The following is a 27,855-nucleotide window of genomic DNA, read 5'->3' as shown; positions in this document are numbered from 1 at the left end:
GGAGCTCATAGAGGTAGGGGAGCTCCCGGCCTCTGGGGATGTTCTTGCGCTCGCAGCTGGCAGGCCGCCCGCGCCATCTTGTAAGTCAGCCGCTGGGAAGAATTGGGTGAGCTTCAGCGGGCTCTTCTTAGCTTTTTTCGTCCGAGCCATCACACACCCGGTACAGCGCGAGCTAGCAGGTACGAGGGTAGTTAAATTAGCCGAGGTGAGCTGGTTTGGGCCGCTCTATTGCCGGAGACTGGCGGAGCACAGGGATTATGCGACCGCCACCATGCGCGTCCAGGCCACGCCCCCCTTCCTGTATGTTTTAACATTAATACACATACCTTAATGTCTGAGCTTATTTGTTTTGTATATATGGATTACAAGTAGAACAAACAGAATGTCCAGCAATGGGAGTAGGTGCAGACAGGAACTTCTTTATTGGATCACATTAGGTACAATACAATCATAAAAACTTTAACTCGTTTCTAATCACACTGGATTCTTAGTCATGGCATATGCCATGACTAAGAATCCAATGTGATTCGAAACACTTCAGCGTTTTTATGGTTGTATTGTACCTGATGTGATCCAATAAAGAAGTTCCTGTTTGCATCTACTCCCATTGCTGGACATTTTGTTTGTTCTACTTGGATCTCTACTTGGGTGTGGAACACTGCCACCCAGTCCATGCACAGGTGTAGGAGCTGTGGAGTGTGTAGCTGTTTGCCTTTCTTCCATATGGATTACAAGGGTTGTAACCAACATCTGGTGAAAATGTCATGTCCATAGCACCTTTGGAAATATATTTAGTAGGAAAAATCATTAATACTTATTTAACCCTATTACTGAATTTCTACCAGTTTTTGGCATAGAAAAGTCCCCCGCTGTAAATGTCCCCCATAAATCTCCCCACATGTGTTGTTTCATTGCTTCCATATACAAGAAAGTATGCTATCCAATTCCTGACATGTACAACTACAAAATTCAGGGAATTGTGAAACAACCTATGTCTCCAAACAAAACAATCTTTAGCTTTTTCAGGAGCCGTGTCCTACTTTTCTTTTTACTTTGCTGTTTGCAGCTATACAGTATATACCCCAATCTATATGCCCACACCGACTACAAACAGCACAGTGTAATACTACAATTTCCAGGGAAATGTAGATGTTGTGTTGCCTTCCTCTTAGATAAGCAGAATGCTACTAAACACCCACCAGAGTTACCAGAATATTTTCTTTACTCTGTACAACTTATGCAAAAAAGTGAAAAATAAATCAGGGACTGATAATTTCTGCAAACAAACTGAAACACTATAATGAAGGATAAGGATAAGTGATACGCGTCTACAGCTCAGAATATTAATATAAACACTTTAGCAGTATTAACTACGATCTATAAAATGATAATTGCATTCTTAATAATCTGCACAGACTCCTCCAGCATAAAGGGGTTGTGTGCTGCCCTGCCTTTCGGAGCTCCGCACGCAGCGTCCGGAAGTTCATTACTCCGAATGCTGCGTAAAGGCTTCCGTGTTCGCGGACGCCGGGCATGACGTCACGCCCGCCCCCCTCGTGACGTCACGCTCGCCCCCTCTACCAAAGTCTATGGGAAGGGGGCGTGACAGCGGTCATGCCCCCTTCCCATAGACTTTCGTTGAGGGGGCGGGCGTGACGTCACGAGGGAGCCGGGCGTGATGTCACGCCCGGCGGCCGCGAACACGGAAGTACGCACACAGGGTTCGGAGTTATGAACTTCCGGACGCTGCGCGCGGAGCTCCGAATGGCAGGGCAGCGCACAATCCCTTTAAATATCCTTTACTTGGAGACTGGAAAAAGTCCACTACTTCTACAGACTTCCCAGAAGCTGACAACCAATTGGCAACCCTGGCGTCACTGAGGATCAACGTACCAGTGAGGAAAAACCTAGAGACAGAAGGTTGTCCCATGTGAGGAATCCCTCTATATATTGATTTATGATACAAGTATTATACATAACTCCTTCTCATAAGTGCCAGGACAAAATGTAATAATACCAAAGGGCTGCTATGGTCGAACAGGAGTCCTGCACAGGCAGTGTATACGTCCAAGAGATTAACCAAACTTAGTGACAAATAGACTACATTCAGCTCACTTAAATCTATGGGTTCGTCGACAATACTTCAGCATTCCTTTTTCACAGGATGTCAACATGTAGTCTAACACAGCCTCAGTGCACAGAGCCCTGCTTGCCCTCAGTGCACAGAGCCCTGCTTGTCCTCAGTGCACAGAGCCCTGCTTGTCCTCAGTGTACAGAGCCCTGCTTGCCCTCAGTGTACAGAGCCCTGCTTGCCCTCTGTGTACAGAGCCCTGCTTGTCCTCACTGCACAGAACCCTGCTTGTCCTCAGTGTATAGAGCCCTGCTTGTCCTCAGTGGACAGAGCCCTGCTTGTCTTTACTGCACAAAGCCCTGCCTGTCCTCAGTGTACAGAGCCCTGCTTGTCCTCAGTGTACGGAGCCCTGCTTGTCCTCAGTGTACAGAGCCCTGCTTGTCCTCAGTGTACAGAGCTCTGCTTGTCCTCACTGCACAGAATCCTCCTTTTCTGCCGACAATTCTCTCTGCACACAGGCTATAGATACAGGGACAAGAGGACACAAAATAAAAGCAAGCCAAAGCTTAACAGAATTTAAAAACGTGTCTCCATCTGAAACATTACAGACTGGGTGTGGAAAGACAGGAACCTGAGGCTGCCAAGGGAAATTAAGTGAGTTTTTGGAACTGCTGTGTACAACATAATGTCTCCCATAGTGTGTTTTGATCTTTTAAAAAAAATAAATCAATTTACAGTATACTTGGGTCACAGTTATGTAACTCAAAAGCAATTTTGAACCATATTAAAGTCTGCATAAAAATCCATAAAACTAATTAAAATAATAAAACATCTGCAATGTAAAATTTTCACACTCACATTTTTCTTGAAGAATAACATGACCACTACCGAATCAATGTGTGCTTAGCAAAAATAATGCTTTTAGAACATTTTACTTTAATTAATATGATTAATTTTATTTAATATAGTAAACCCAATGTTTAGACTTATTTCAATAAGATAGATCATGTATTATGCAACTCCACTAATCTATAAAATACCAGCATTATATTTATATGGTTTAATATTTTCCATGGTAGGTAATATTAAAACTAACCCTTCAACAGAAGACAACTTGAAGAAGTCAAATCTTCTATTTCCTTTGAAGTAACACCGATTTCCTATTCCGCAGAATCTGGAGTTCTTCCAAACTGCTTTTTTTTCCTTTTTAAATCACATAATTTTTTATTAAAGTTTTAAAAGTTTTTTTTTAGTAAAACATTCAAAAACACAAAGCAACCCTATGTTTTTTTTTTCTTTAGTTTGGCAATAGTATATTGGGTATGCCTAATCAAATATTGGGCAAAAAGATTTCATGTCTGATTAAAAAAAACAGAGAAAGCCTATGTCTACCCTTGAATTACATCAAGAACATCTCTTTTGTATGGACTATGAACTTGACAGTCCCACACTATATAAAACAGATGGGCATCCACTTGTCCACACCTTGGGCAAGCTCAATATGGATGAAGTCCACGGCTATATAGAAGTACAGGGGTCTTGTATAATCTATGAAGAAGAAACAATTGCGATAATCTAAGACTTTCCAATAAAGAAAACAGGGGTGGGGGGGGGGGGAGGGCCCTCGTCATCATCATTCGTCAGAGCACCAAGATCAACCACCCACTTACTCTTAGCAGAAAGCGGGTACTTTTGATGATATGATAAGTAATTCCAAACTGCTTTCTATAGAAAAACTCATAAACTTCCTAAATATATACAAAACCATACAGTACAACACATTAAATGTGTAGTAGAGCTGATCAGGACACTATTCCCAGCGATAAAGTTAGCATTTTAGAAAGGAGGAGGGCAGAAAAAAACTCTGTTAAGTAGTTTTGCCAGGAAAAACGTTGCTGTTACTTTGCTAGGATATGCCATCAATGTCAGACTGTGTGCCTAACCTCCCAACATTTACTAGTATCAAGTGGTGAAAGAAAGCTGTCCCAACCATGCTGCCACCAAGCAGAGAAGACAGCAGCATTTCCAGTGCCTATGCCATTTTACTCTAGTGTTTGATGAAGGTTACAGCAGTTGCACCCCTGCCAATAAGACAGATGGAATAGGCTAGCCATACGTTCTAAACTATTTGTTCAGAAAAAAGTCCTGTATGTAAGGTTAGTAGGGGAAGAGCCTGGGCCCCATACAGGAGATCCCCTTAGGGGTTAAGGGGGGATAAAGATACGTTATTTTTTTTGTATACCAGAGTATCGCTTTAAGCTGGTGGGTGCAGACTAGCTACTATAATGTCATACATACACTGCACATACAGAAAACAGACCCCCCCCCCCCCCCTCCATCCTCTTTTCTTGATAGAATTCTCTGGGCAGCATGAAACCAAAGGGAAACTGTCTCAAGAGTGACTGAGGAGTTTAGGAGATAGGGGGAGGACATAAGGAGCCGGAGAAATGGAGAAAGAGGCACTTTTCTTTAATAAGATGCATATTGAAATGTTAGTAACCATTAATACCAGAAAATAATATCACACAGGAAGATTTTATTGTAGCTTAGTAGGGTCGATAAGTGTTATAAATAAAGACATTTTGTCACAAAATAGAAAGTGACCTTATAATACAAACATTACTTCTGTTTTGTACCACTGTCCAATTCTCTCGCATCTAACAAAACAAACAATAAATGTTGTATTGTGGTTGCCATGGCTACCTTAAGTATTGTAAATATACTTTATCTCCTAATTTTAACAGATAAAAACACTAGATTCCACATTTAGACATTTCAAAAACATGCATATTATAGTAGCAGTATATACAACATGTAGCCATAGCATCCACAATGAACACATCCATAGTTGGCTGCATTCAGAGTTTTGAATGCAAATAGTAAATGTAGTGTCCTGTGAAGTGCCCATATTCTCCTATGCTCGTAATGACTGAACTGAATATTTATAGCTCATATAATCTTTAACTTGGCTGTGTTTTCTTCCCATGGGGGTATTTCGTATTGGAAATCTGTCATTCTGCTTGACTTCACAGACTGCTATGTAACTGGAGAACCAAACCACAGACCCACCGCATTATATCTCAAAGTTCCAAAAGTCACACTGTGGAAAGCTTAGATTCCTCTGGAAACTGGATCTATCATGTTGTATGGTGCCCAGTGGGGTACACACAAGAAAGGGGGCTCTAAAACAAATAATAAAATGGGTCTCCTAGTATGGCATCTGGTTTTGTCCCCCCATAGGACAGAAAGGTCTGTAGTTTATTCCCCCCTTGCTTTCTATGAACCTATTGGTCAATACTCTCCATTAATGTAGTTCCCTAGAAAGAGAACTTCTACACAATTTCCTACCAATAGAAAAAGGAAAGAGACTAACTAGGATGGGGTCGTTTCTCTCCAAGGTCCCATAGCAATCACATGGTCTGCCACTATGGTACGTATGCCCTTGAAATTGCCCTTTATGTTAATAAGTGACTCCATTCTGCATTTGAAATCAATGGGACTTGTTCTTCCCATTTACAGTATACATCAGCATTCTGTTTTCGTCAGGATACCGAAGTATATGATTAACAAGTGCACTAATGTAGTATGAACATATCCTATGAAAGAAAAAGAAGGGTCACAATCAAGAAAAAGGGGAGGGGGCATGGGGGGCCAGGCTCAGGCTGCCTGCAAGGTAGAATGGGGAGCAAAACCTGGGAAGGCACAGAACTTCACAGATATGTCACCTTGATGTGAAACGGAAGTTGACTACCCTCCCCCCTGCACCTGCACTTTCCTCCCTTGGTATGTCAGTCAGATAGACCTGCTGTTTTTTGCTGTAATGCCACAATGAACACGGAAAATGTAGAAAAGAAAGAAAAAAGCAGAGTGCGCCCCTAGTGAAGCCTGTCAGTAATATGCAGAGAAAATTAGGGTATAAATGTTTTCCCTTACGAAATGGTGTTGCGCTAAGAGCATAACACCAACAGTAGCACGTGGAGAGAAATTGTCCAGTGAGCAGCCTCAGGATGAAACCGTTGTGGGGATTCCCTCGGTAAATGAGCAGAAAATACAAAAGTTATCTTGTATCTTAGTGCATTAATCGGACCCAGGTATAGGTTCATGTAGATTGAGTAATAAAAATCACGTTTCGACCCTGGACTAGGGTCTTCCAACAGTACAGTACAGTAGAGTAACAACATCAAAAGCTAACAAGCTTTTGGAGCCATATACTTTACATTTGTTAAGCTAAATTTTTATTGTTCAATACAAACAACTAGGGTACATGGACTCACATATGACAGAGGCATAAGTAGGGTTTGTAGATTCGCCAGATCTCAGCATGAAACAGCTTTAACCATAACAAAACAATACAGGAGAAAACTAAACAATGTACACCATGAGGGAATCCATAACAAAAAAAGACCTGATTAATAATAAGAAAAAGCAGTGGTAAGAGTGCAGGGAAACAGGGAAGACCCCAAAGGGCAGGATACCTTCAAGCGACCCAATTTGCCACACAGATCCTCCATCATATACCAATCCGTCAGCGTAAAAAGATTAATTATCTGCTTAATTGCGGAGACCACTAAACAAAGTCTTAATACACCTACCCTTGAAATGCTCCATATCTGTGCACTCTATGTGAAGCAACTGTTTAAGCCAATCAAACACCAGGGAATCAAGGGAACTAACCAATGCTATAGAAGGCATTGTTTATCTGCAATACACATGGAAAGGAACAATGGGGTAAGAATGCCTGATCCACCAGTACCACTCCCTCTTTGTCACTATCCCAGTAGCGGAAATGGTACAGAAATGGATCCAATGGAAGGGCTGTTTTTGCCTCAATGTCACAAACCAGATGCTGCTCATCCATCCTAAAGTGTTGCACAGGGGCACAACTCCACAGATCATCATATACATCAGTTAGATTAATTCCACAATGTGGGCTGACTGGCAAAAAGTACTTTTCACTTAACAGTCAAATAGGTGGGAGCTTTATTGCAAAGGATGTAAATGTTAGGTGAAGAGAGTGGGATTAGTAGGCTGAGGGGGTTGTGAAATTATGAAACTGCTCATCTTACCCTCTAAGCCTAGCATTCATACCCCTTTTTGCAACAAAGTTCCTGCCCATTTGACAATTCAGTAAAAAGTACAGATAGTCAACCAAATTCACTGCTCAAAAAAATAAAGGGAACACTAAGATAACACATCCTAGATCTGAATGAATGAACTAATCGTATTAAATACTTTCGTCTTTACATAGTTGAATGTGCTGACAAAAAAATCACACAAAAATCAATCAATGGAATCAATCAATTATCAATGGAATCAAATTTATCAACCCATGGAGGTCTGGATATGGAGTCACACTCAAAATCAAAGTGGAAAACCACACTACAGGCTGATCCAACTTTGATGTAATGTCCTTAAAAAAAAGTCAAAATGAGGCTCAGTAGTGTGAGTGGCGCCTCCACGTGCCCATATGACCTCCCTACATGAGGATGCTCCTGATGAGGTGGTGGATGTCCTCCCAGACCTGGACTAGGTCTGGGAGGCATCCGCCAACTCCTGGACAGTCTGTGGTGCAACGTGGCGTTGGTGGATGTCCCAGATGTGCTCAATCGGATTCAAGTCTGGGGAACAGGCGGCCAGTCCATAGCATCAATGCCTTCCTCTTGCAGGAACTGCTGACACTCTCCAGCCACGAGGTCTAGCATTGTCTTGCATTAGGAGGAACCCAGGGCCAGCCGCAGCAGCATATTGTCTCACAAGGGGTCTGAGAATCTAATCTTGGTACCTAATAGCAGGCTATCTCTGGCAAACACAGGAGGGCTGTGCGGCCTTCCAAAGAAATGCCACCCCGCACCATTACTGACCAACGACCAAACCGGTCATGCTGGAGGATGTTGCGGGCAGCAGAATGTTCTCCACGGCGTCTCCAGACTATGTCACGTCTGTCACATGTGCTCAGTGTGAACCTACTTTCATCTGTGAAGAGCACAGGATGCCAGTGGCGAATTTGCCAATCTTGGTGTACCCTGGCAAATGCCAAACCTCCTGCAGGGTGTTGGGCTGTAAGCATAACCCCCACCTGTGGATGTCGGGCCCTCATACCACCCTCATGGAGTCTGTTTCTGACCGTTTGAGTGGACACATGCACATTTGTGGCCTGCTGGAGGTAACTTTGCAGGGCTCTGGCAGTGCTTCTCCTTGCACAAAGGCGGATGTAGCGTTCCTGCTGCTGGGTTGTTGCCCTCCTACAGCCTCCTCCATGTCTCCTGATGTACTAGTCTGCATCCTGGTAGCGCTTCCATGTTCTGGATGCTACGATGACAGACACAGCAAACCTTCTTGCCACAGCTCGCATTGATGTGCCATCCTGGATAAGCTACATTACCTGAGGGTTGTAGACTCAGTCTCATGCTACCACTAGAGTGAAAGCACTGCCAGCATTCAAAAGTGACCAAAACATCAGCTAGGAAGCAAAGGAACTGATAAGTGGTCTGTGGTCACCACCTGCAAAACCACTCCTTTATTTGGGTGTCTTGCTAATTGCCTATAATTTCCAGCTGTTGTCTGTTCCATTTGCACAACAGCATGTGACATTGATTGTCAATCATTGTTGCTTCCTGAGTGGACAGTGTGATTTCACAGAAGTGTGATTGACTTGGAGTTACATTGTGTTGTTTAAGTGTTCCCTTTATTTTTTTGAGCAGTGGAATTAAGCCTCTATACTTTGGGAATGAAGGTGCATAGCAAGAAAGTAAAAAGACCAGTGGAATCAGGGTACCCAAGGCTACAAAGTAGATATAAATAGCTCTTTTTAATCACTGTGATAAAAAATGTAAAACTTTTGGCATTTCACAGAAACACGTCGGGGCCCCCAACCATCACTAGAGCAACAAGGAAGCAGCATGTGGTTAAATATTTTACTCCCTGCTGGCACCAATTTCTGTCCAGCCTCTCTGGACAGTCCCATAGACTTAGAATGGGACCATTTAAAGAGGCTGGACAGAGATTGCTGAGTGCCAGGAAGCGATGTGCTTCAGCATGTGCTCCTTTTTGCTCATTCTACTGAACGGTGGGACTTTTAGACTTTATTAGCTATATTAGCATAACCAAACAGAAAAAGTCTACAATGCAACATGTACATGTTTGACAGTGGGCCCTCAGAATATTTCCTCTGGTTTGTCCAAGGTACCCTAGTTACTGAAAGTGTTAGCCTATGTGTTCCATCTTTTCCATGATCAGTGCTTAAAGAGTACCTGTCATGATCTTGCTAAATATTATAATCCTCCCAGTTAAATGCCCCCATCATTATAAACCATCCCTGCCTTTATTTTTACAATATATTTTAGTTTTGTACCTTGAAACTGCTCTGTATTTTCTGCTAAGTCTCAATCAGATTCACAGATTGGGAAGGGGCGTTCCCCAGTAGGCGTGACATCATCTGAAGCCTTACAGGGGAGAACTTCCTCCCTCATGTTGCTCCACACACAGCCTAGAGCAGTTCAGTGTGTGAGATGAGCTATTATTGGCTAAGGCTGCACTCCCCCCCTCAGAACTCCTGACTGCAATTCCTGATTTTGGACTTCTGCCAGGCCAGCAGGAGCCCAAAGTCTGAGCAAGAAATGGGGGGGGGGGGGGGGGGTTGGGGTGGGGGTAAATGTGATCTGGACAAGTAGGGAGACACCTAGTGGCAGCTTTATTAAACACAAATAAAACATAGAAAACTTCATTTTTTTTAAACAAAGTACATTAGAAAGATTTTTTTATTTACCATAAGGAGTGCAATAGCAAAAAAAATAGTTTTAATGACAATGCCCATTTAAAAAATAACAAATATCATTGTTTTATCCAATGAGCATAACCTCACCTCGGCTCTGACTCTGACCAGTGGCTGGAGGAGAAATGGAGCAGGAAAACCACAATGAACATACGATTAATTTTTATATTTTTCATTTCATTTTATTATTATCAAACTGCATGCTACATAAAGATTCAATCTTCTCAGTAGACAACAATGTGGGTGAATGACTGCCACAAATTCTCTCTCAAACAATGGAGCATTGCCAGCTAGGTCTACATTGGTATCTACACTTGAAACAGTGTAATTTCTATATTGTAGAATACAACTGTTCTACTTTTGCTGTATAATTAAAGCTATGGTACAATAGAGGCAATAGGACAGACAGATCTAGATGTACACATTTCTTTCCACTTGTGATCTAAAAGAAAAACTCTCTATCCTTGTGTATTTGTTAGTAGTTTTTAAATTAAAAACTAAAACAAAAAAACAATTTGGAGCACCTCTATAAAAGGAAGTTAAAGGAGTACACTGGTGGTTTCTTTTCTGTCACGACTACAGTGTTCTCTGCTGAGACCTCTGTCCATTTTAGTAACTGTCCAGAGCAGCATTTGTTTGCTCTGGGGATTTCTCCTGCTCTGGACAGTTCCTGACATGGACAGAGGTGTCAGCAGAGAGCCCTGTGGACATGACAGAAAAGAAATCCAAAAAGAAAAGAATTTCCTTTGTAGAATACAGCCACTAATAGGCACTGGAAGGATTAAGACTTTTTAACAGAAGTAATTTACAAATCTGTTCAACTTTCTGGCACCAGTTAACGGGACTCTGCACTAGTCCATACTGATAGGATGCATACACAGATAACTATAGACAAATCCACCATCTAAACAGAGCTGACCATACCTGACTCAAATAATGGCTGAATATGTGACAAACAGATTGGCTGAATCCATGTGGACAAAAGTCATTTTTTGTAGACCCCCCCCCCCCCCCCCCTTTATGAGGTACTTATGTCTTGAAGAGGGTTTCTGGGACTTTTTGATTGATGGGCTATCAGTCTCTAATTGGCATGGTGCAAGGACTGAAAGCATAGGTGCTGTTACCAAACACCCAATCAACTGGGCAAGGCTTCCGGCACAATTCACTTTATAGTGCGAGGCAACAAACAGCTGATCACCAAGGGTACTGGATGTCAGCACCCGATCAGCAATTGATGGCCTATCTTGTGGAGAGACCATGAATTAAAAATTCCCAGAAAACCTTTTAATGTGGTATGTGTAAAGAGGATGTCATCATAAAGCAACGCCTTGAAATCACATGTATATAAAGCAATTCAATGTCTTAAAATTATTCCTTAGGGACTCTTAACTGCTATAGTGGATATAAACAATTGGGCCTGCTTATCCATGGCTATATCAGAAATTGAGCAGCATCTCTGCATTCGAAATCCTGTTGCTAGAAAGGTAGAGGATATACAGTAAATAGATAAAACAAATAGCTCCCCTTGACGGCTCTAACATGTATATTGGGCTACTTAGATGGGTTGGATGTTCCTGTTCCTCCTACTATCGCTGAATTCATTACTAAGCTTAATCATATTCTCAGGCTGGAAAAGGGTGTGTATCATAAGAGGAAGGCTATTTCTAAATTTGAATCAATATGGTGACCGTGGATTGATACCCCGGGCCTGGCTTCCACGTATCTTGGAAGAACTCACATGGATATATTGCTGGGAAGTGTTGGGGGAGGGTCTCACTGATGTATGAACATCCTTGTTTTATCCTATTCCTCTTCTGTGCTTGTATGTGTGCTGATCTTTACTTCTCTACTTTATGTTCGACTGTTTTTGAGTATTTGTTGGGGGTGGACCTAGTCGGTTTGGTATACTGATGTCTCCTATACGCTTCAATTGTCTATTTGCTCTCTGAATAGTCCGTTGCCAATGCCTTAGTTTGGCGTTTCAGACGCATTGCGTATTTGTATGTTAACATGTTTATATATGGTACTGCACTGTTCATACTGAAAGCTGTTTATTGCTATTTATGAAGAGAAGACACGCGGGTGGGAAGTGGGTGGGGGTTTGTTGTGGGTGGGAGTGGGAGGTGGGGATTTTTGTATGTATTATTGTTTTTGTTTTTTTTCTTTTTTTTTGTTGTTATGTGTTGTTATTGGAAAAAGTTCAATAAAAATTTACCTGATTAAAAAAAAAAAAAAAAAAAAAAAAAAAATAGCTCCCACTATCATTATTACATTATTGTATTATTTTAATAATCCTATAATAAGAAAATTTGTATGGTGCTGAGTGGACTATAAACCCCTAAAGTGCTGGGGACCGGTTACAAGAGATAACTTTTCGCTTAGATAGTTGCCTCGATCCCCTACAGCTGCCTGTCTGATGGCATTCGGTCCCTGCTCATCGGTGCTTTTTCCTGGTTCCAGTGTCACGTCATTGCTGCAAGAGCTGCCAACATAATCACTCAGTAGGGCAGGACACCACTGTGGGCAATGATTGGCTAAGCCGGGCAGTATCTGATGACACATAACAGGAACCAGGAAGAAGCCAATGACAGGTGAGGGGGGTTGGATTTGGAGAAGCTGAAAAGCAGATGTGGGAATCAGAAGAGGCGAGTATCACTTCTATTTTAAAGGGAAACGGACAGTCTGTTTACCCGCACTAAACTTAATACACTGGGTTATAGTGCATGTAAACTGCCGTAAAACGAGGTGTCACTTACATAAATCTATCCAGGTGTTTTAAAGTTAAGGCTCCCAGTAGCTGTATTGCTAAATGTGCACAGGAAGTGGGGAGGTGGCTTGCTGAGCTTCCCTGCCTCCTCTATATGCTAAGCAATGCCTGCACTTCATATGCATATTCACTTTTCATGACTCTTACGCCTTAGTCCCAGTGACAAGAGAGCCTGCAGCCACGTGATCGGTCAGCTATCGTGAGCGGTCTGCTATCGGGTTCAGCAAGGGAACGGCGCCTGCACTCTGCTACAATAGCAGAGCGCTCATGTGGTTGCAGGCTCTCACCTCACTAGGAAAATTGAATATGTATATGAAGAGCAGACATTGCCTGGCATATAGAGGAGGCAGGGGAGCTCAGCAAGCCGGCTCCTCGCCTCCATTGCACCCAGAAGACAGTTAGCAATGCAGCTATCAGGAGGCATAACTTTTAAATGGCTGTACCAATTTATGTAAGTGACACCTCGCTTTACGGCAGTTCATCTGCACTATAATATAACCCAGTGTATTGAATTTAGTGTGGGTAAACAGACTGTGTTTTTCCCTTTAAAATAGAAGTAATAATATAAAGAAAGATTATCCCTAGACAAATCCTTAAATTTTTCTTTGGGCCTATAAAAAAAAAAATAAAAAAAAATAAAAAAAGCTTTGCTAAAGAACAATAATCATGTGAAATCACAGTGTAAACTTTCTTACCTGTAACATTCTAAATAATACTAGTATCTCAACAAGTCTCAATACGTTGTGATATCCTTATGCTGCAGAGCTTTATGGGACGCTGGAAAGCCACAGGTTATCTAGGCCTGTTCTGCATCATTGATACATAAGACCAATAAGCAACAAAGTAATCCATTTTGTGTGCTCCATCAGGTTTTTAAAATCACAGGTTTTAATGTTCAACTCCCTCAACGTCTGCTGAATAAGCAGCATAATGTGGAGCAATGAGCTGCAGCGATTCCACTGTCAGCAGATAAGAGTTAACGGGAGGCACAGAGGTCAAGACTCATGAAGCCACGATATCTCTGAATTGTGTTATGGCAGAGTTTTGAAAGCATTGGTGCAAATCTGCTTTCTATAGCCTGGCTCTAGAGACTATTCTACCAACATCTAAGATGCAGGAAAATGTAACCTGACAGCAGTGGGAATAAAGGAGATTTTTTTCTCAAGATGTCAACCTAGTGTCTTCACAGTACAGAGTAAATAATAACCCTGTTTTCTGCTTGAAATAAACTATGCCAATATATGACCTGTTTAAGAATCTCAATGGAGAAAGATGCATGCTAAAAAAAATAGCAGATTCAAGCGCTTTATCATAAAACTGGACCAATTAGAGCGACCCAATATACTGTTACGATAATGCCCTTTTTCCACTTTACCTGCATCTTTTCCCCTTACCACTGTAATATGAGATGTGTCTTGTTCTTATTCAATCCATTCATCATTTCCCCTCCTAGCATCTACCCGCCGACTGATGTGATCGGTTTAGGAAAGATGGTGCTTTTGCAATTTACACAGGAAGTCTCTAGGGGATTTGTGTTAGACCCAGGAGACAATAGGTACAATACATGGAATCTAGATAGTTAGTGTTATACTCATAACATACAATAATACACATTAACATAAATTTACCATTAACGTGTTCTGACATCCAAATTTGTCACTTGTTTCTCCTTTGAAAGAAATAAACCAATGGCTGGAAAGGTCGATCATGCTGTATACAAGTCATGTTTAAGGGTCTTAATATAACTGGTGCTTATAAGCCAAATAGGCCAATATTCACTCTGCGTAACAGGCCCAGCAATCTGCTGACAACAAGCTCATTTGTCAGCTGATCGCAAGGTTGACACTAGATTGATATTGTGAGTGTATGCCTCCCCTAGTGTTCTCTTAAAGGGGTACTCTCCTCCCCTAGATATCTTATTCCCTATCCAAAGGAGAGGGGATGTCTGATCGCGGGGGTCCCCCAGCTGGGACCCCCATGATCTCGGGGCAGCACCCAGCGTTCGTTTAGAACGCTGAGTGCGGGCGGCAGGGGTTGAGAGTGCAAGGCCATGCCAATCATGACACCCAATCCATAGACTTACATTGAGGGGGCGTGACATGCCGTCACAAGGGGGCGTAGCCGTGATGTCACGACCCCCACCGTCCGCTTCAAGCATTCAGAACAAAATGTTCAGAACGCTGGGGCAGCGGAGTGCCCCTTTAAATTCCACTCTCAGAAAGCCTATCTGTTGGGCCAAGTGCTGGTATAAAGCTGCTTGTAATGTACCATGTCTGATCTGAACAATGGTCAGTAACACTCAATCTCTCATGTACAATATAAAAGGTTTAATGAGGTTCTCCACTGCCCTGCCTTCCAGAGCTCCGCTTGCAGCGTCCGGCAGTTTATTACTCTGAACACTGTGTGCAGGCTTCCGTGTTTGAGGCCGCCCCCTTGTGACGTCATGCCCGCCCCCTTGTGACGTCACGCCCACCCCCTCGTGACGTCATGCGTCAGGGCGGCCTCGAACACAGAAGCCCGCACACAGCGTTCGGAGTAATAAACTTCCGGATGCTGCGAGCGGAGCTCCGGAAGACAGGGCAGTGGAGAACCCCTTTAAGGTGACAGGACAGAGCTACTAAGTATATGTGATCACCAGTACTGGATCCACTAGGCAGATGTTCTATAAAGAAAACAAAATTATACTAGTCTGTAACAGCAAAAGCTACACTGATCAAAAGTTTTGACATGACATTTCAAAAGTTTTTTTTTAACCCCTAGAGGATGCAGTGCGTAAATGTACACCTTTAATGCCTGGTATTTAGCGCACAAGGCAAACATTTAAGCACTGTGACGTGTATAATCTATGTCCAGTAGCTGATCCCGCTTCATAGACTTTAGATGTTGTGATCAATAATGATCACAGCATCAAAAGCATCAGTAGGGCTGAGTAACACTCATTGGACCATCTGCAGTGCAATGGGGGGGGGGGGGGGTCTGATGAGTCAAGGTGGTAACTTGAGATTCCCTTAACAGCTCTGTGCTGCTCTTCCTGGATCCACTTGTATCGTCTGTCTTCTGTCAGGGTGTACAAATGGATTGCCAATATCCCTGATTAGTGCTATGCCTATGCATAGCACTGAAAAGTAATAATTGAATTGTCGCTATAAATAATCCCCTATGGGGACTTATAATTTCCTATGGGGAAATATAGCCTGTAATAGAAAAAAAAAGTTTTTTTAAATGTGAATTAGCCCCTCCCCAATAAAGATAAAAATTTCCCCCTTTTCCCATTTTACAAAACAATGTAAATAAAGCAAAATTAACACATTTTGTATGTAGAAATGTCCAAGCTATTACAATATAATGTTAATGATCCTATATGGATCACATCACATTACTGAAAAATTGCAATAAAAAGTGATATCAATAAGAACATCAGAACCCAGAAAAAAAATTAGCCGTATATACAGAAAAATAAGATAAGTTATAAAATAAGTTATAGAGGACATACCATATATACTCGAGTATAAGCCGAGTTTTTCAGCAACATTTTCGTGCCGAAAACTTCCCCCTCGGCTTAGACTCGAGTGATGGAAAAAAAAAATTTGCAGGCATACCGGTGGGGGTGGCGAGGGGATGGTACGGGGCGTCCATCGTCGCCCATCTATGCTACAGGGACCGTCCGACTTCCAGTGGGGAGGGTGAGCCGGTCCAGGAGGCCCTGGACTAGTGACGCTGCAGTGACGCTGCATTGACGCCGCCGTGCAGGGACGTCCGTGCACAGCAGACATCCGTGACGTCAGGGGCATCCCTAGGCGGCGGCGTCAATGCAGCATCACTAGTCCGGGGCCAGCCCAAAGCGGAGAAGAGGGCCTCTCGGTCAAGATGGATGGCCTAAACCGGCTCACCCTCCCCACTGGAAGTCGGACGGTCCATGCAGCGACGTTGGATGGCTGCTAGGGAAGGACCAACAGCTGCAACTGTGGAGGTGAGTAGAGAACAAGAGAGGGGGGTCTGGATGATGACAGGGGGTATGAGGGGGGTCTGGATAATGATAGGGGGGATGAGGGGGGTCTGGATGATGACAGGAGGGATGAGGGGGGGTCTGGATGATTACAGTGGGAGTCGGGATGATGACAGAGGAGGGCGGGATGATGACAGAGGGGGGGGGGGGAATTATGTATTTCCCACCCTAGGCTTATAATCGAGTCAATTTTTGGGGTGAAATTAGGGGCCTCGGCTTATATTTGGGTCAGCTTTTATTCGAGTATATACGGGACATATTTTGCTAGAAACATTTTTTTTTCTTTTATTTGTTTTCTTTTATTTGTTTTATTTTTTTAAAAGCAGTACAATAAAAGAAAAGCATGTAACCACGTGTATGATTTTAATCATATTGACCCACAGAATAAAAATCAGTTTTACCATAAGGTGCACTTCTTTTCCCCTTGTTTTTCTATCTTGCTTTCTTTATCATGTCTGGCAAGGCAAGGGTTCCCTGAGCTTCAATAGTTAATTTATTAGATTGTCTTCTATTAATATATATATATATATATATATATATATATATATATATATATATAGTATATATTATAAAATATATATATTTTTTAGTATTTCTCTTGTTTTCTGCATTAAAAAAACAATTGAGAGATGCTATACAAAGGAGATGCAGTTTTCACTGAATCCAACCAGAATACCGCCTCTGAGTACAATCTCACACAACCATTGTGATTTGTATAATGCTTAAATATGTTGCACACCAACACGTATGTACAATAGTTATTGGAATTAAAGGCCCATATATTTCATGTACAACTCATCTGTGACTAGAACAGGCTAAAAGGTCATAGCGAGGCTGGTAAGAAGTAAGTTAAATCTCACACGTCCCCGGTCTTGCTGTGATATCTGTGCTCGGCAAGTTTATTAAAGGATATAAAGTCAGCCCTTGTGCTGAGTGATGTATAGGCAGCTCAGTAAAGCTCCATCTGATGGGGAGCTGAGGACATTAACATTCTACTCAGGCTCTCCACCAATAACTCCACATCACAGTAAAGGGCTGTAATCCTTGTAGAATATATTAGATGTTCGCAGCTAAACCTGGGTTTTCTTTATGACGGTTAGTTTTCGGAGGGTAGAGGCAATGGCGCTCATTTGATGTGTTTATATCTATTGATTAACAGCAGCCACTGTCACATACATAATACAGGAATAAATGAATTTCTGGCCAAATTCTTAGCATGCAAGGACTGAAAACTCGTTTCACATAGAAAGAATAGGATTACTTGTCATAAAACAGAGACAGGGCGTGCAACCCTTACTGCATCGCTTATATAAAGATTTGGCTTATATTCCTATGCATGCTCTTGGTACACATGGATGATGTATGTCCGTCTCTAGACCCTGTTCCCCACCAGTCTGTTTGGCACATCAATATCATGCATATATTTAATATATTTTAGACTTTATAGATTCTGTTTAAGCATTCTTAAGCCTCATCTACTGTTTTACCAGGTCCACTATACATGCCCAACACATACCAAGTCATTAGTAATGCCCCAGCACATGTATATTTGAAATTATTCTACAACCTTCCATTTATATTAACCCCTTAACGACAATGGACGTAAATGTACGTTGTGGTGATGTGGTACTTAACGCACCATGACGTACATTTACGCGCCACCATGACTGCGAGCAGCGGAGCGGTGCTCGCGTCATGCCCAGCAGGTCCCGGCTGCTATCAACAGCCAGGGACCCGCCAGTAATGGCAGACATCCGCGATCGCACGGATGTCCGCCATTAACACCTCAGATGCCGTGATCAATACAGATCACAGCATCTGCAGCAGTGCGGAACTTTGCACGGATGATCGGATCGCCCACAGCGCTGCCGCAGGGATCCCATCATCCAGCATGGCGGCCGGAGGTCCCCTCACCTGGCTCTGGCCGTCTCCAGGGGTCTTCTGCTCTGGTCTGAGATTGAGCAGACCAGAGCAGAAGATCACCGATAATACTGAACAGTGCTATGTCCTATACATAGCACTGCACAGTATTAGCAATCAAAGGACTGCTATAGATAGTCCCCTATGGGGACATAAAAAGTGTAAAAGAAAAAGTAAAAAAATAATTTTAATAAAAAAGTACAAAAATTTGAAAAATCCTCATCCCCAATAAAAAAGTAAATCGTCCGTTTTTTCCATTTTACCCCCAAAAAAGCGTAATAAAAATAATTAATACACATATTTGGTATTGCCGCCTGCTTAAAAGTCTGAACTATTAAAATATATTGTTAATCATCTCGTACGGTGAACGGCGTAAACGTTTTTTTTTTTTTTTAAAGTCCAAAATTGCTGCTTTTTTGTCTCATTTTATTCCCCAAAAAATGTATAAAAAATTAATAAAAAGTAAAACCTAAGCAACAGGGGTACTGATAAAAACTAAAGATCATGGTGCAAAAAATGAGCCCTCATACCGCCCCATATACAGAAAAATGAGAAAGCTATAGGTGGTCAAAATAGGGCAATTTCAAACATACTAATTTTGTTAAAATGGTTTGAGATTTTTTTTTAAGCGGTACAATTAAAGAAAAGCATATAACATCGGTATCATTTTAATCGTATTGACCCACAGAATAAAGAAAACATGTCATTTTTACCGGAAAATGTACAGCGTGAAAACAAAACCTTCCAAAATTTTACCACATAAATAATATTTGTTTGGTTGCGCCGTACATTTTATGGTAAAATAAGTGATGTTATTACAAAGTACAATTGGTGACCCAAAAAACAAGCCCTCATATTGGTCTGTGGATGGAAATATAAGAGAGTTATGATTTTTAAAAGGCGAGGAGGAAAAAACGAAAATGCAAAAATGAAATTGGTCTGGTCCAAGGCCAAAATAGGCCTGGTCCTTAAAGGGGTATTCCAGGCCGAAACTTTTTTTTATATATCAACTGGCTCCGGAAAGTTAAACAGATTTGTAAATTACTTCTATTAAAAAATCTTAATCCTTTCAATAGTTATTAGCTTCTGAAGGTGAGTTGTTGTTTTCTGTCTAACTGCTCTCTGATGACTCACGTGCCGGGAGCTGTGTAGTTCCTATGGGGATATTTTCCCATCATGCACAGCTCCCGAGACGTGACATCATCATTGAGCAGTTAGACAGAAAAATTCAGAAGCTAATAACTATTGGAAGGATTAAGATTTTTTAACAGAAGTAATTTACAAATCTGTTTAACTTTCTGGAGCCAGTTGATATATATTAAAAAAGGTTTTGCCTGGAATATCCCTTTAAGGGGTTAAAAGAGCCAAATGGGGTTTCTAGAAGCAATACAACAAACTTCCCTCCTCAGAGCTTCATCAGAGGAGCGAAATATGAGTCACGGGTCCATTTTTATCATCTGTTTGAACTGCAGACAAAAAAAGTACATGTTCAATGTCCATGGGCCGTGAGCCCAAGTGATAGCAAATACAGTGATATTGCATAGCTATCAGTGATTGGCAACACTGGTGTTTTTAATTTTTGGTTATACCAGTACTGGTTCTAAAACACAAATAAATGTTATATTTTAGTGTGGGATATAAAGAAAGGGTATTAACCCCTTAACCCCTTAAGGACTCAGACAATTTAATTTTTACGTTTTCATTTTTTCCTCCTCGCCTTCTAAAAATCATAACTCTTTTATATTTTCATCCACAGACTAGTATGAGGGCTTGTTTTTTGCGCGACCAGTTGTCCTTTGTAATGACATAACCCATTATATCATATAATGTATGGCGCAACCAAAAAACACTATTTTTGTGGGGAAATTAAAACGAAAAACGCAATTTTGCTAATTTTGGAAGGTTTCGTTTTCACGCCGTACAATTTATGGTAAAAATGACATGTGTTCTTTATTCTGAGGGTCAATACGATTAAAATGATACCCATTATTACATACTTTTATATTATTTTTGCGCTTAAAAAAAAACACAAACTTTTTAACCAAATTAGTACGTTTATAATCCCTTTATTTTGATGACCCCTAACTTTTTTATTTTTCCGTATAAGCGGCGGTATGGGGGCTCATTTTTTGCGCCATGATCTGTACTTTTTTTTTATACCACATTTGCATATAAAAAACTTTTAATACATTTTTTATAATTTTTTTAAAATAAAATGTATTAAAAAAGTAGGAATTTTGGACTTTTTTTTTTTCTTCGTTCACGCCGTTAACCGTACGGGATCATTAACATTTTATTTTAATAGTTCGGACATTTACGCACGCGGCGATACCAAATATGTCTATAAAAAATTATGTTTACGCTTTTTGGGGGACGCTTTTTGGGGGTCTTTAAACGGACGTTTTACTTTTTTATTGGGGGAGGGAATTTTCACTTTTTTTTTTACTTTTACTTTTACATTTTTTAACATTTTTTTTTACACTTGAATAGTCTCCATAGGGGACTATTCATAGCAATACCATGATTGCTAATACTGATCTGTTCTATGTATAGGACATAGAACAGATCAGTATTATCGGTCATCTTCTGCTCTGGTCTGCTCGATCACAGACCAGAGCAGGAGACGCCGGGAGCCGCACGGAGGAAGGAGAGGGGACCTCCGTGCGGCGTTATGAATGATCGGATCCCCGCAGCAGCGCTGCGGGCGATCCGATCATTCATTCAAATCGCGCACTGCCGCAGATGCCGGGTTCTGTATTGATCCCGGCACCTGAGGGGTTAATGGCGGACGCCCGCGAGATCGCGGGCGTCGGCCATTGCCGGCGGGTCCCTGGCTGCGATCAGCAGCCGGGATCAGCCGCGCATGACACGGGCATCGCTCCGATGCCCGCGGTTATGCTTAGGACGTAAATGTACATCCTGGTGCGTTAAGTACCACCGCACCAGGACGTACATTTACGTCCTGCGTCCTTAAGGGGTTAAGGACCAGGCCATTTTACACCTTAGGACCAGAGTTTTTTGAACATCTGACCACTGTCACTTCAAACATTAATAACTCTGGAATGCTTTTAGTAATCATTCTGATTCTGAGATTGTTTTTTCGTGACATATTCTACTTTAAAATGGTGGTAAATTTTTGTGGTAACTTGCATCCTTTCTTGGTGAAAAATCCCCAAATTTGATGAAAAATGTTTAAATTTTGCATTTTTCTAACTTTGAAGCTCTCTGCTTGTAAGGAAATGGATATTCCAAATACATTTTTTTTTATTCACATATACAATATGTCTACTTTATGTTTGCATCATAAAATTGACATGTTTTTACTTTTGGAAGACACTAGAGGCTTCAAAGTTCACACCAATTTTCCACAAAATTTTCAAACTCACTATTTTTCAGGGACCAGTTCAGGTTTGAAGTGGATTTGAAGGGTCTTCATATTAGAAATACCCCACAAAAGACCCCATTATAAAAACTTCACCCCCCCCCAAAGTATTCAAAATGACATTCAGTCATCATTTTAACCCTTTAGGTGTTTCACAGGAATAGAAGCAGAGTGAAGGAGAAAATTCACAATCTTCATTTTTTACACTCGCATGTTCTTGTAGACCCAATTTTAGAATTTTTACAAGGGGTAAAAGGAGAAAATGTATACTTGTTTTTGTAGCCCAATTTCTCTTGAGTAAGCACATACTTCATATGTCTTTGCAAAGTGTTCGGCGGGCGCAGTAGAGGGCTCAGAAGCGAAGGAGCGACAAGGGCATTTTGGAGAGTACGTTTTTCTGAAAGGGTTTTTGGGGGGCATTTAGGAAGCCCCTATGATGCCAGAACAGCAAAAAAAAAAAAAAAACACATGGCATACCATTTTGGAAACTAGACCCCTTGAGGAACGTAACAAGGAATAAAGAGAGCCTTTATACCCCACAGGTGTTTCACGACTTTTGCATATGTAAAAAAAAATAAAAATTTCTTCACTAAAATGTGTCTTTCCCCCCAAATTTCACATTTTTGCAAGGGTTAATAGCAGAAAATACCCCCCAAAATTTGTAACCCCATCTCTTCTGAGTATGGAGGTACCCCATAAGTTGACCTGAAGTGCACTACGGGCGAACTACAATGCTCAGAAGAGAAGGAGTCATATTTGGCTTTTTGAGAGCAAATTTTGCTCGGGGGGCATGTCGCATTTAGGAAGCCCCTATGGTGCCAGGACAGCAAAAAAAAAAAAAACACATGCCATACCATTTTGGAAACTAGACCCCTTGAGGAACATAACAAGGAAAAAAGTGAGCCTTAATACCCCACAGGGGTTTCACGACTTTTGCATATGTAAAAGAAAAAAAAAATGTTTTCACTAAAATGTGGGTTTTCCCCAAAATGTTACATTTTTACAAGGGTTAATAGCAGAAAAGACACCGCACAATTTGTAAATACATTTCTTTGGAGTAAGGCGATACCTGATTTTTGGATGATTTTGGCTCTGCTGGTGCACACCAGGTCTTGGTAAAAAAAAAAAAATTCACAAAAATGTGTGTTTCCCCCCAAATTTCACATTTTTGCAAGGGTTAATAGCAGAAAATACCTCCCAAAATTTGTAACCCCATCTCTTCTTAGTATGGAAGTACCCCATAAGAGGACGTCAAGTGCACTACGGGAGCGCTACAATGCTCAGAAGAGAAGGAGTCACATTTGCAAATTTTGCTGAAATGGGGGGACATGTTGCATTTAGGAAGCCCCTATGGTGCCAGGACAGCAAAAAAAAATTTAAACCCACATGGCATACCATTTTGGAAACTAGTCCCCTTGAGAAACGTAACAAGGGGTAAAGTAAGCCTTAATACCCCACACGGGTTTCACAACTTTTGCATATGTAAAAAAAATATATAATTTTTTCACTAAAATGTGTGTTTTCCCCAAAATTTTACATTTTTACAAGGGTTAAAAGCAGAAAAGAACCCCCACAATTTGTAAATACATTTCTTTGGAGTAAGGACATACCTGATTTTTGGATGATTTTGGCTCCGCTGGTGCGCACCAGGTGTTGGTATAGGCATGAGGTCAGTCAGGGGCCTTGAGCTTTTCATAGCAGAGGATGTGGGACCTCCCCTCAAGGAGCGTTAATGGGGGGAGCACTGAACCCTAAAATAGGGGAACACTATGGGGGACAACGGGCCGTAACTGGCGTATACAGGTGGGGTACAGAGGCCCGTAATATGGGGTACAGTGGGCCAGAAAATGATAAATTATAATAAAAAAGGATATATTCCCATAATGATGACCCAGAAGCATAGCCAAAACTAAAATAAAATATGCCCACACCAAACCCTATGCTCTGAGTCATCATTCTGGGAATGTGATGTGTGTGGCCGTCCCTAAACTGTTGCCTCAAATGTGCACCCGCTCAGGTGGAGAGAGAGTGCTGCGCATTTGAGGCAACATAAAAAAGTCCCCGATGATCGTGACTCAGTGACCTATGACCCATTTTTGAAAAAACACACCAGAGGTCTTATCAGGTTTTTTTTGTTTTCAGTTTTTTTGGGGCAATTTAGTGGTTTTAGGAGGTTAACAATTTGGAATGTACTCTGGACTTGGTACATTGGTCAAATTATGGAAAATTAAACTGAAAAGGGAAAATTTTGGGCTCCATGGAAGTGTGATACTCCCTGAAGCAGCTTATGCAGAGGCCCGGATTATCTGGGCAAGTGTCACACTGATACGTGGTGTCCTTCCGTATCCCCCTCCTGCTACACACTCTGCATCTTTTCTGGGTTCGTCCCTTCTTTCCACTGTGGGGGATCACACCTGGAAAGTGTTGGCCTGGACGATCCTGGCACCTATAACTCCAGACCCTTGGGAAGTCCGGGCTGATCTTTCCTGGTCGCCAAAGATCAGGAACCTTAGGACTTCTTCTTGGTACTGGAGGAATGTCCCTGTGTTTCCAGCGTACTGGGATAGTACAAAAGCGTTGTACATGGCAACCTGTACCAAGTAGACCGCAACTTTTTTGTACCATGCCCGTGTTTTCACTTTGTAAAGCCGGTAATGGGCGGGATCACCTCGGGGCAGACATGCCGCATTATCTGCATGATGCAGGCATTTCCGAATGGCTTTGAACCGCCTCCGTGTCATCGCCATACTGTAAAGCGGGGTCTGATAGAGGACATGCCTGCTCCAGTAATGACGAGCACTTGGTTTTTTGGCCAGGCCCATATGCAGCGTGAGGCCCCAAAATTTCCTAATTTCCGCTGCATCAATGGAGCGCCATTCATTGGGCCTGGCCAAAAGCGAATCGGGGTGGTGGGCAATGAACTGCTGGGCATTCAAGTTTGTTTGCTCTACCATGTAATTGACCAGGCTGTGACTGAAAAAAAACTTTAAAAAGTCCAGATCAGTGAAGCCAGCACGGTCAATCCGGATTCCTGAGTCGCCAAGAAACTCAGGAATCCGTGGCTGATAACCCACTGGGGGGCTCCAGACAGGGTCATCGGAAGGGGGCTCCGGTGCACTTGTCGGGGGGGGGGGGGGGGGGGACTCCTATTACGAGCGGCATTGCCACTCGTACTAGTGTCGGCCACTGGGTCACTCTCATGGGGGGTGCCTGGCCTCGCATGGGGACTCATCATCACTACTAGATGATGAGGAGGACGAGGAAGAACACAAAAATGTATTATCTTCCTTGTCCTCACTGGCAGATTCGGAGTCGTAGGCTAAAAAAGCGTAAGCCTCCACTGCCGAAAATGCCCGGCGGGCCATCGCCTTTTTTTCTACGGTGGCGGGGGGGGGGGGGCAGTGGCGGGGGGGAGGGTGTGTGTGGGGGGTGGGGGGGGGGGCGGAGAAGTATGTAGTGTGTGGTGCTTGTAAAAAGTGTACAACAGAAATAGAAAAAATAAAAATAAAAGCTGCGGCCCCAACAAAAAAAAGGGGTGGTGCACGCAGCTCTCTGAACCCCTAATAGGACCCGGGGTAAGGGATCAGACCCTAATAGGACCCTTGGGGACCTATTAGGGGGTCGGGGGGCTTTTTTTTTTTATAACTTAAAAAAAAAACTTTTTTAACTTTATTAACTCCCTGCAATCCGCTGTCCCTATTCTAAGGCTGGTGAATGGGCTCCGGAGCTCCGAGGGGGGATCCACGGTCTTCTCCTCACTGCTGTACCCGCTGACTGAACACAGAGAGCGGGTGCAGCAGCGGGAAGGGACCGTTAACCCCTCCTCTGCCGCGCTACTATTGGTCAGAGGATCGCCGGCCAATAGTAGCGTTGCTGGGGAGGTGACAGTATTGTCACCTCTCCCCAGCAACGGCAGGTGATTGGCGGTGTATCGTACACCGCCGATCACCATCTAGTTCTGGGTCATCGGGTCACCACTGACCCGAATGACCGGAATCACTGCAGATCGCCCGCGCGATTTCGCGGACGATCTGTGGCGATCGCAGACGTGGGGGTCCCGGGACCCGGCCGGTGGGATGCGAAATTCACCAGGACGTATGAGTACGTGCCTGGTCCTTAAGACCCAGGGAGCAGGGATGTACTCATACGTGCCTGGTCCTTAAGGGCTTAAAGGGGTACTCCAGTGAAAAACAATTTTTTTTATATCAACTCTTGCCAGAACGTTACACAGATTTGCAAATTACTTCTATTTAAAAATCTTAACCCTTACAGTACTTATCAGATGCTGTATGATTCACAGAAAGTTTTTTTCTTTTTAAATTTCTTTTCTGTCTGACCACAGTGCTCTCTGCTGACATCTCTGTAAATGTCAGGAACTGTCAAGAGCAGGAGCAAATCCCCATAGCAAACCTCTCCTGCTCTGGACAGTTCCTGACATGGACAGAGGTGTCAGCAGAGAGCAATGTGATCAGACAGAAAAGAAACTAAAAAAGAAAAGAACTTCCTCTGAAGAATACAGTAGCTGATAAGTACTGGAAGGATTACGATTTTTAAATAGAAGTAATTTACAAATCTGTTCAATGTTCTGGCACCAGTTCATTTAAAAAAAAAATCTTTTTTCACTGGAGTACCCCTTTAATGATCCCTGGTTAGGGATCTTGTGTCGTTTATAGACAACTTCATATTCATATTGCAGTCTTATTAAATTCACTGTAATATATATATATATATATATATATATATATATATATATATATATATATATAACCCATTTATTTTTCAATGCTTGCTGTTTCTTTGAATTAACATACACTCTTAAAAGCAGAATTTTTACAATAATATATAGACTTAAGAGCTGCCTTTGATACATAAAAAGAAGAGTCAATTGCATTGACTTAACTAACCCTGTTTATTACATTTATAATTAATTTCCTTTCCTTGCGCTGAATTCTATTTTTTCTTCTATTTACACTGCAATATCCAGAATGCTCTCGTTCACGGTTTCTGTGTACAGTTTAGAAACATGTTAAACCCATTACACACAATTATCCTTCTTCTTTACAATGCACAAAGCACTTCATAAAGATGAAGGTGGTTGAATGAGATTATAAAAACATGCTTACTGTCTCCACTTGTACAATGGCATGGTGTATGATATTACATCTCAGCCCCATTAAAGAGAATAGGGATAAGCTGCAATACTAGAATGATATGTAGGACATGAATGGTGTTGCTGCGGCAAGACAACAGCCATGTTTTTATAAACCAATGCAACCCCATAAAGGGGTACTCTGCCCCTAGACATCTTATGCCCCCGCGATCTCGGCTGTGGCACCCCAGACATCCATTGCACGGAGCGAACTTTGATACGGGGCGGAGGCTCGTAGCGTCACGATCACGCCCTGCTCGTGACGGCCATCAAGAGCCTCCGGTGCTCTAAACGAATGCCGGGTGCAGCTGCTGGGGAACCCAGCGATCAGACATCTTATACTCTATCCTTTCGATAGGGGATAAGATGTCTAGGAGCAGAGTACCCCTTTAACCACTTATGAACGCAGAGCGTACAACTCAGGGTGTACCTGTACATCCTGAGTCCTGTTACCGGGGGTTTAAAGCGTTCTCACGAGCGGAGAACGCTTCAAACACAGTGGGTCCCGACTGATATCAGCAGCCAGGACCCGGGGTTAATGCCAGGCACCACCGATCAGGCCGATGCCCGGTATTAACCCTTTAGACGCCGCAATCAAGAGGGTACTCACCTGCCTCATGGTCATCCGATCGGCAATCTACTGCTCGAAGCTTGATCAGCAGGCAGGAGCAGAAGAGCGCCAAGAACACTGATCAATGCTATGCTATGGCATGTCATTGATCAGTGTATGCAATCAAAAGATTGCATGGTATAGTCCCCTGTGGGGACTAAAAGAAAAAAAAAAGGAAA

At 42.3% G+C, this 27,855-nt stretch overlaps 1 protein-coding gene across 5 annotated transcripts in view; it reads right to left on the bottom strand.

The window, feature by feature from the left end:
• The window catches only part of CHID1 (chitinase domain containing 1), a 723,738-nt gene that overhangs the window by 243,929 nt on the left and 451,954 nt on the right, over positions 1-27,855 (bottom strand). For 3 of the 5 annotated variants that reach the window (XM_056526912.1, XM_056526913.1, XM_056526910.1), the window contains exon 11: positions 9,933-9,956. The exons of the other annotated variants lie outside the window; for them this stretch is intronic. In XM_056526912.1, the coding sequence (XP_056382887.1) occupies positions 9,933-9,956 (24 nt within the window). The remainder of the gene's footprint in view (positions 1-9,932; positions 9,957-27,855) is intronic. 5 annotated transcript variants of the gene reach the window in all.

The sequence above is a fragment of the Hyla sarda genome, chromosome 6, assembly GCF_029499605.1.
Source record: "Hyla sarda isolate aHylSar1 chromosome 6, aHylSar1.hap1, whole genome shotgun sequence".
Classification (NCBI taxonomy): domain Eukaryota; kingdom Metazoa; phylum Chordata; class Amphibia; order Anura; family Hylidae; genus Hyla; species Hyla sarda.
The sequence above is the reverse complement of the archived record's forward strand: the minus strand, read 5'-3'. Positions and strand labels throughout refer to the sequence as shown.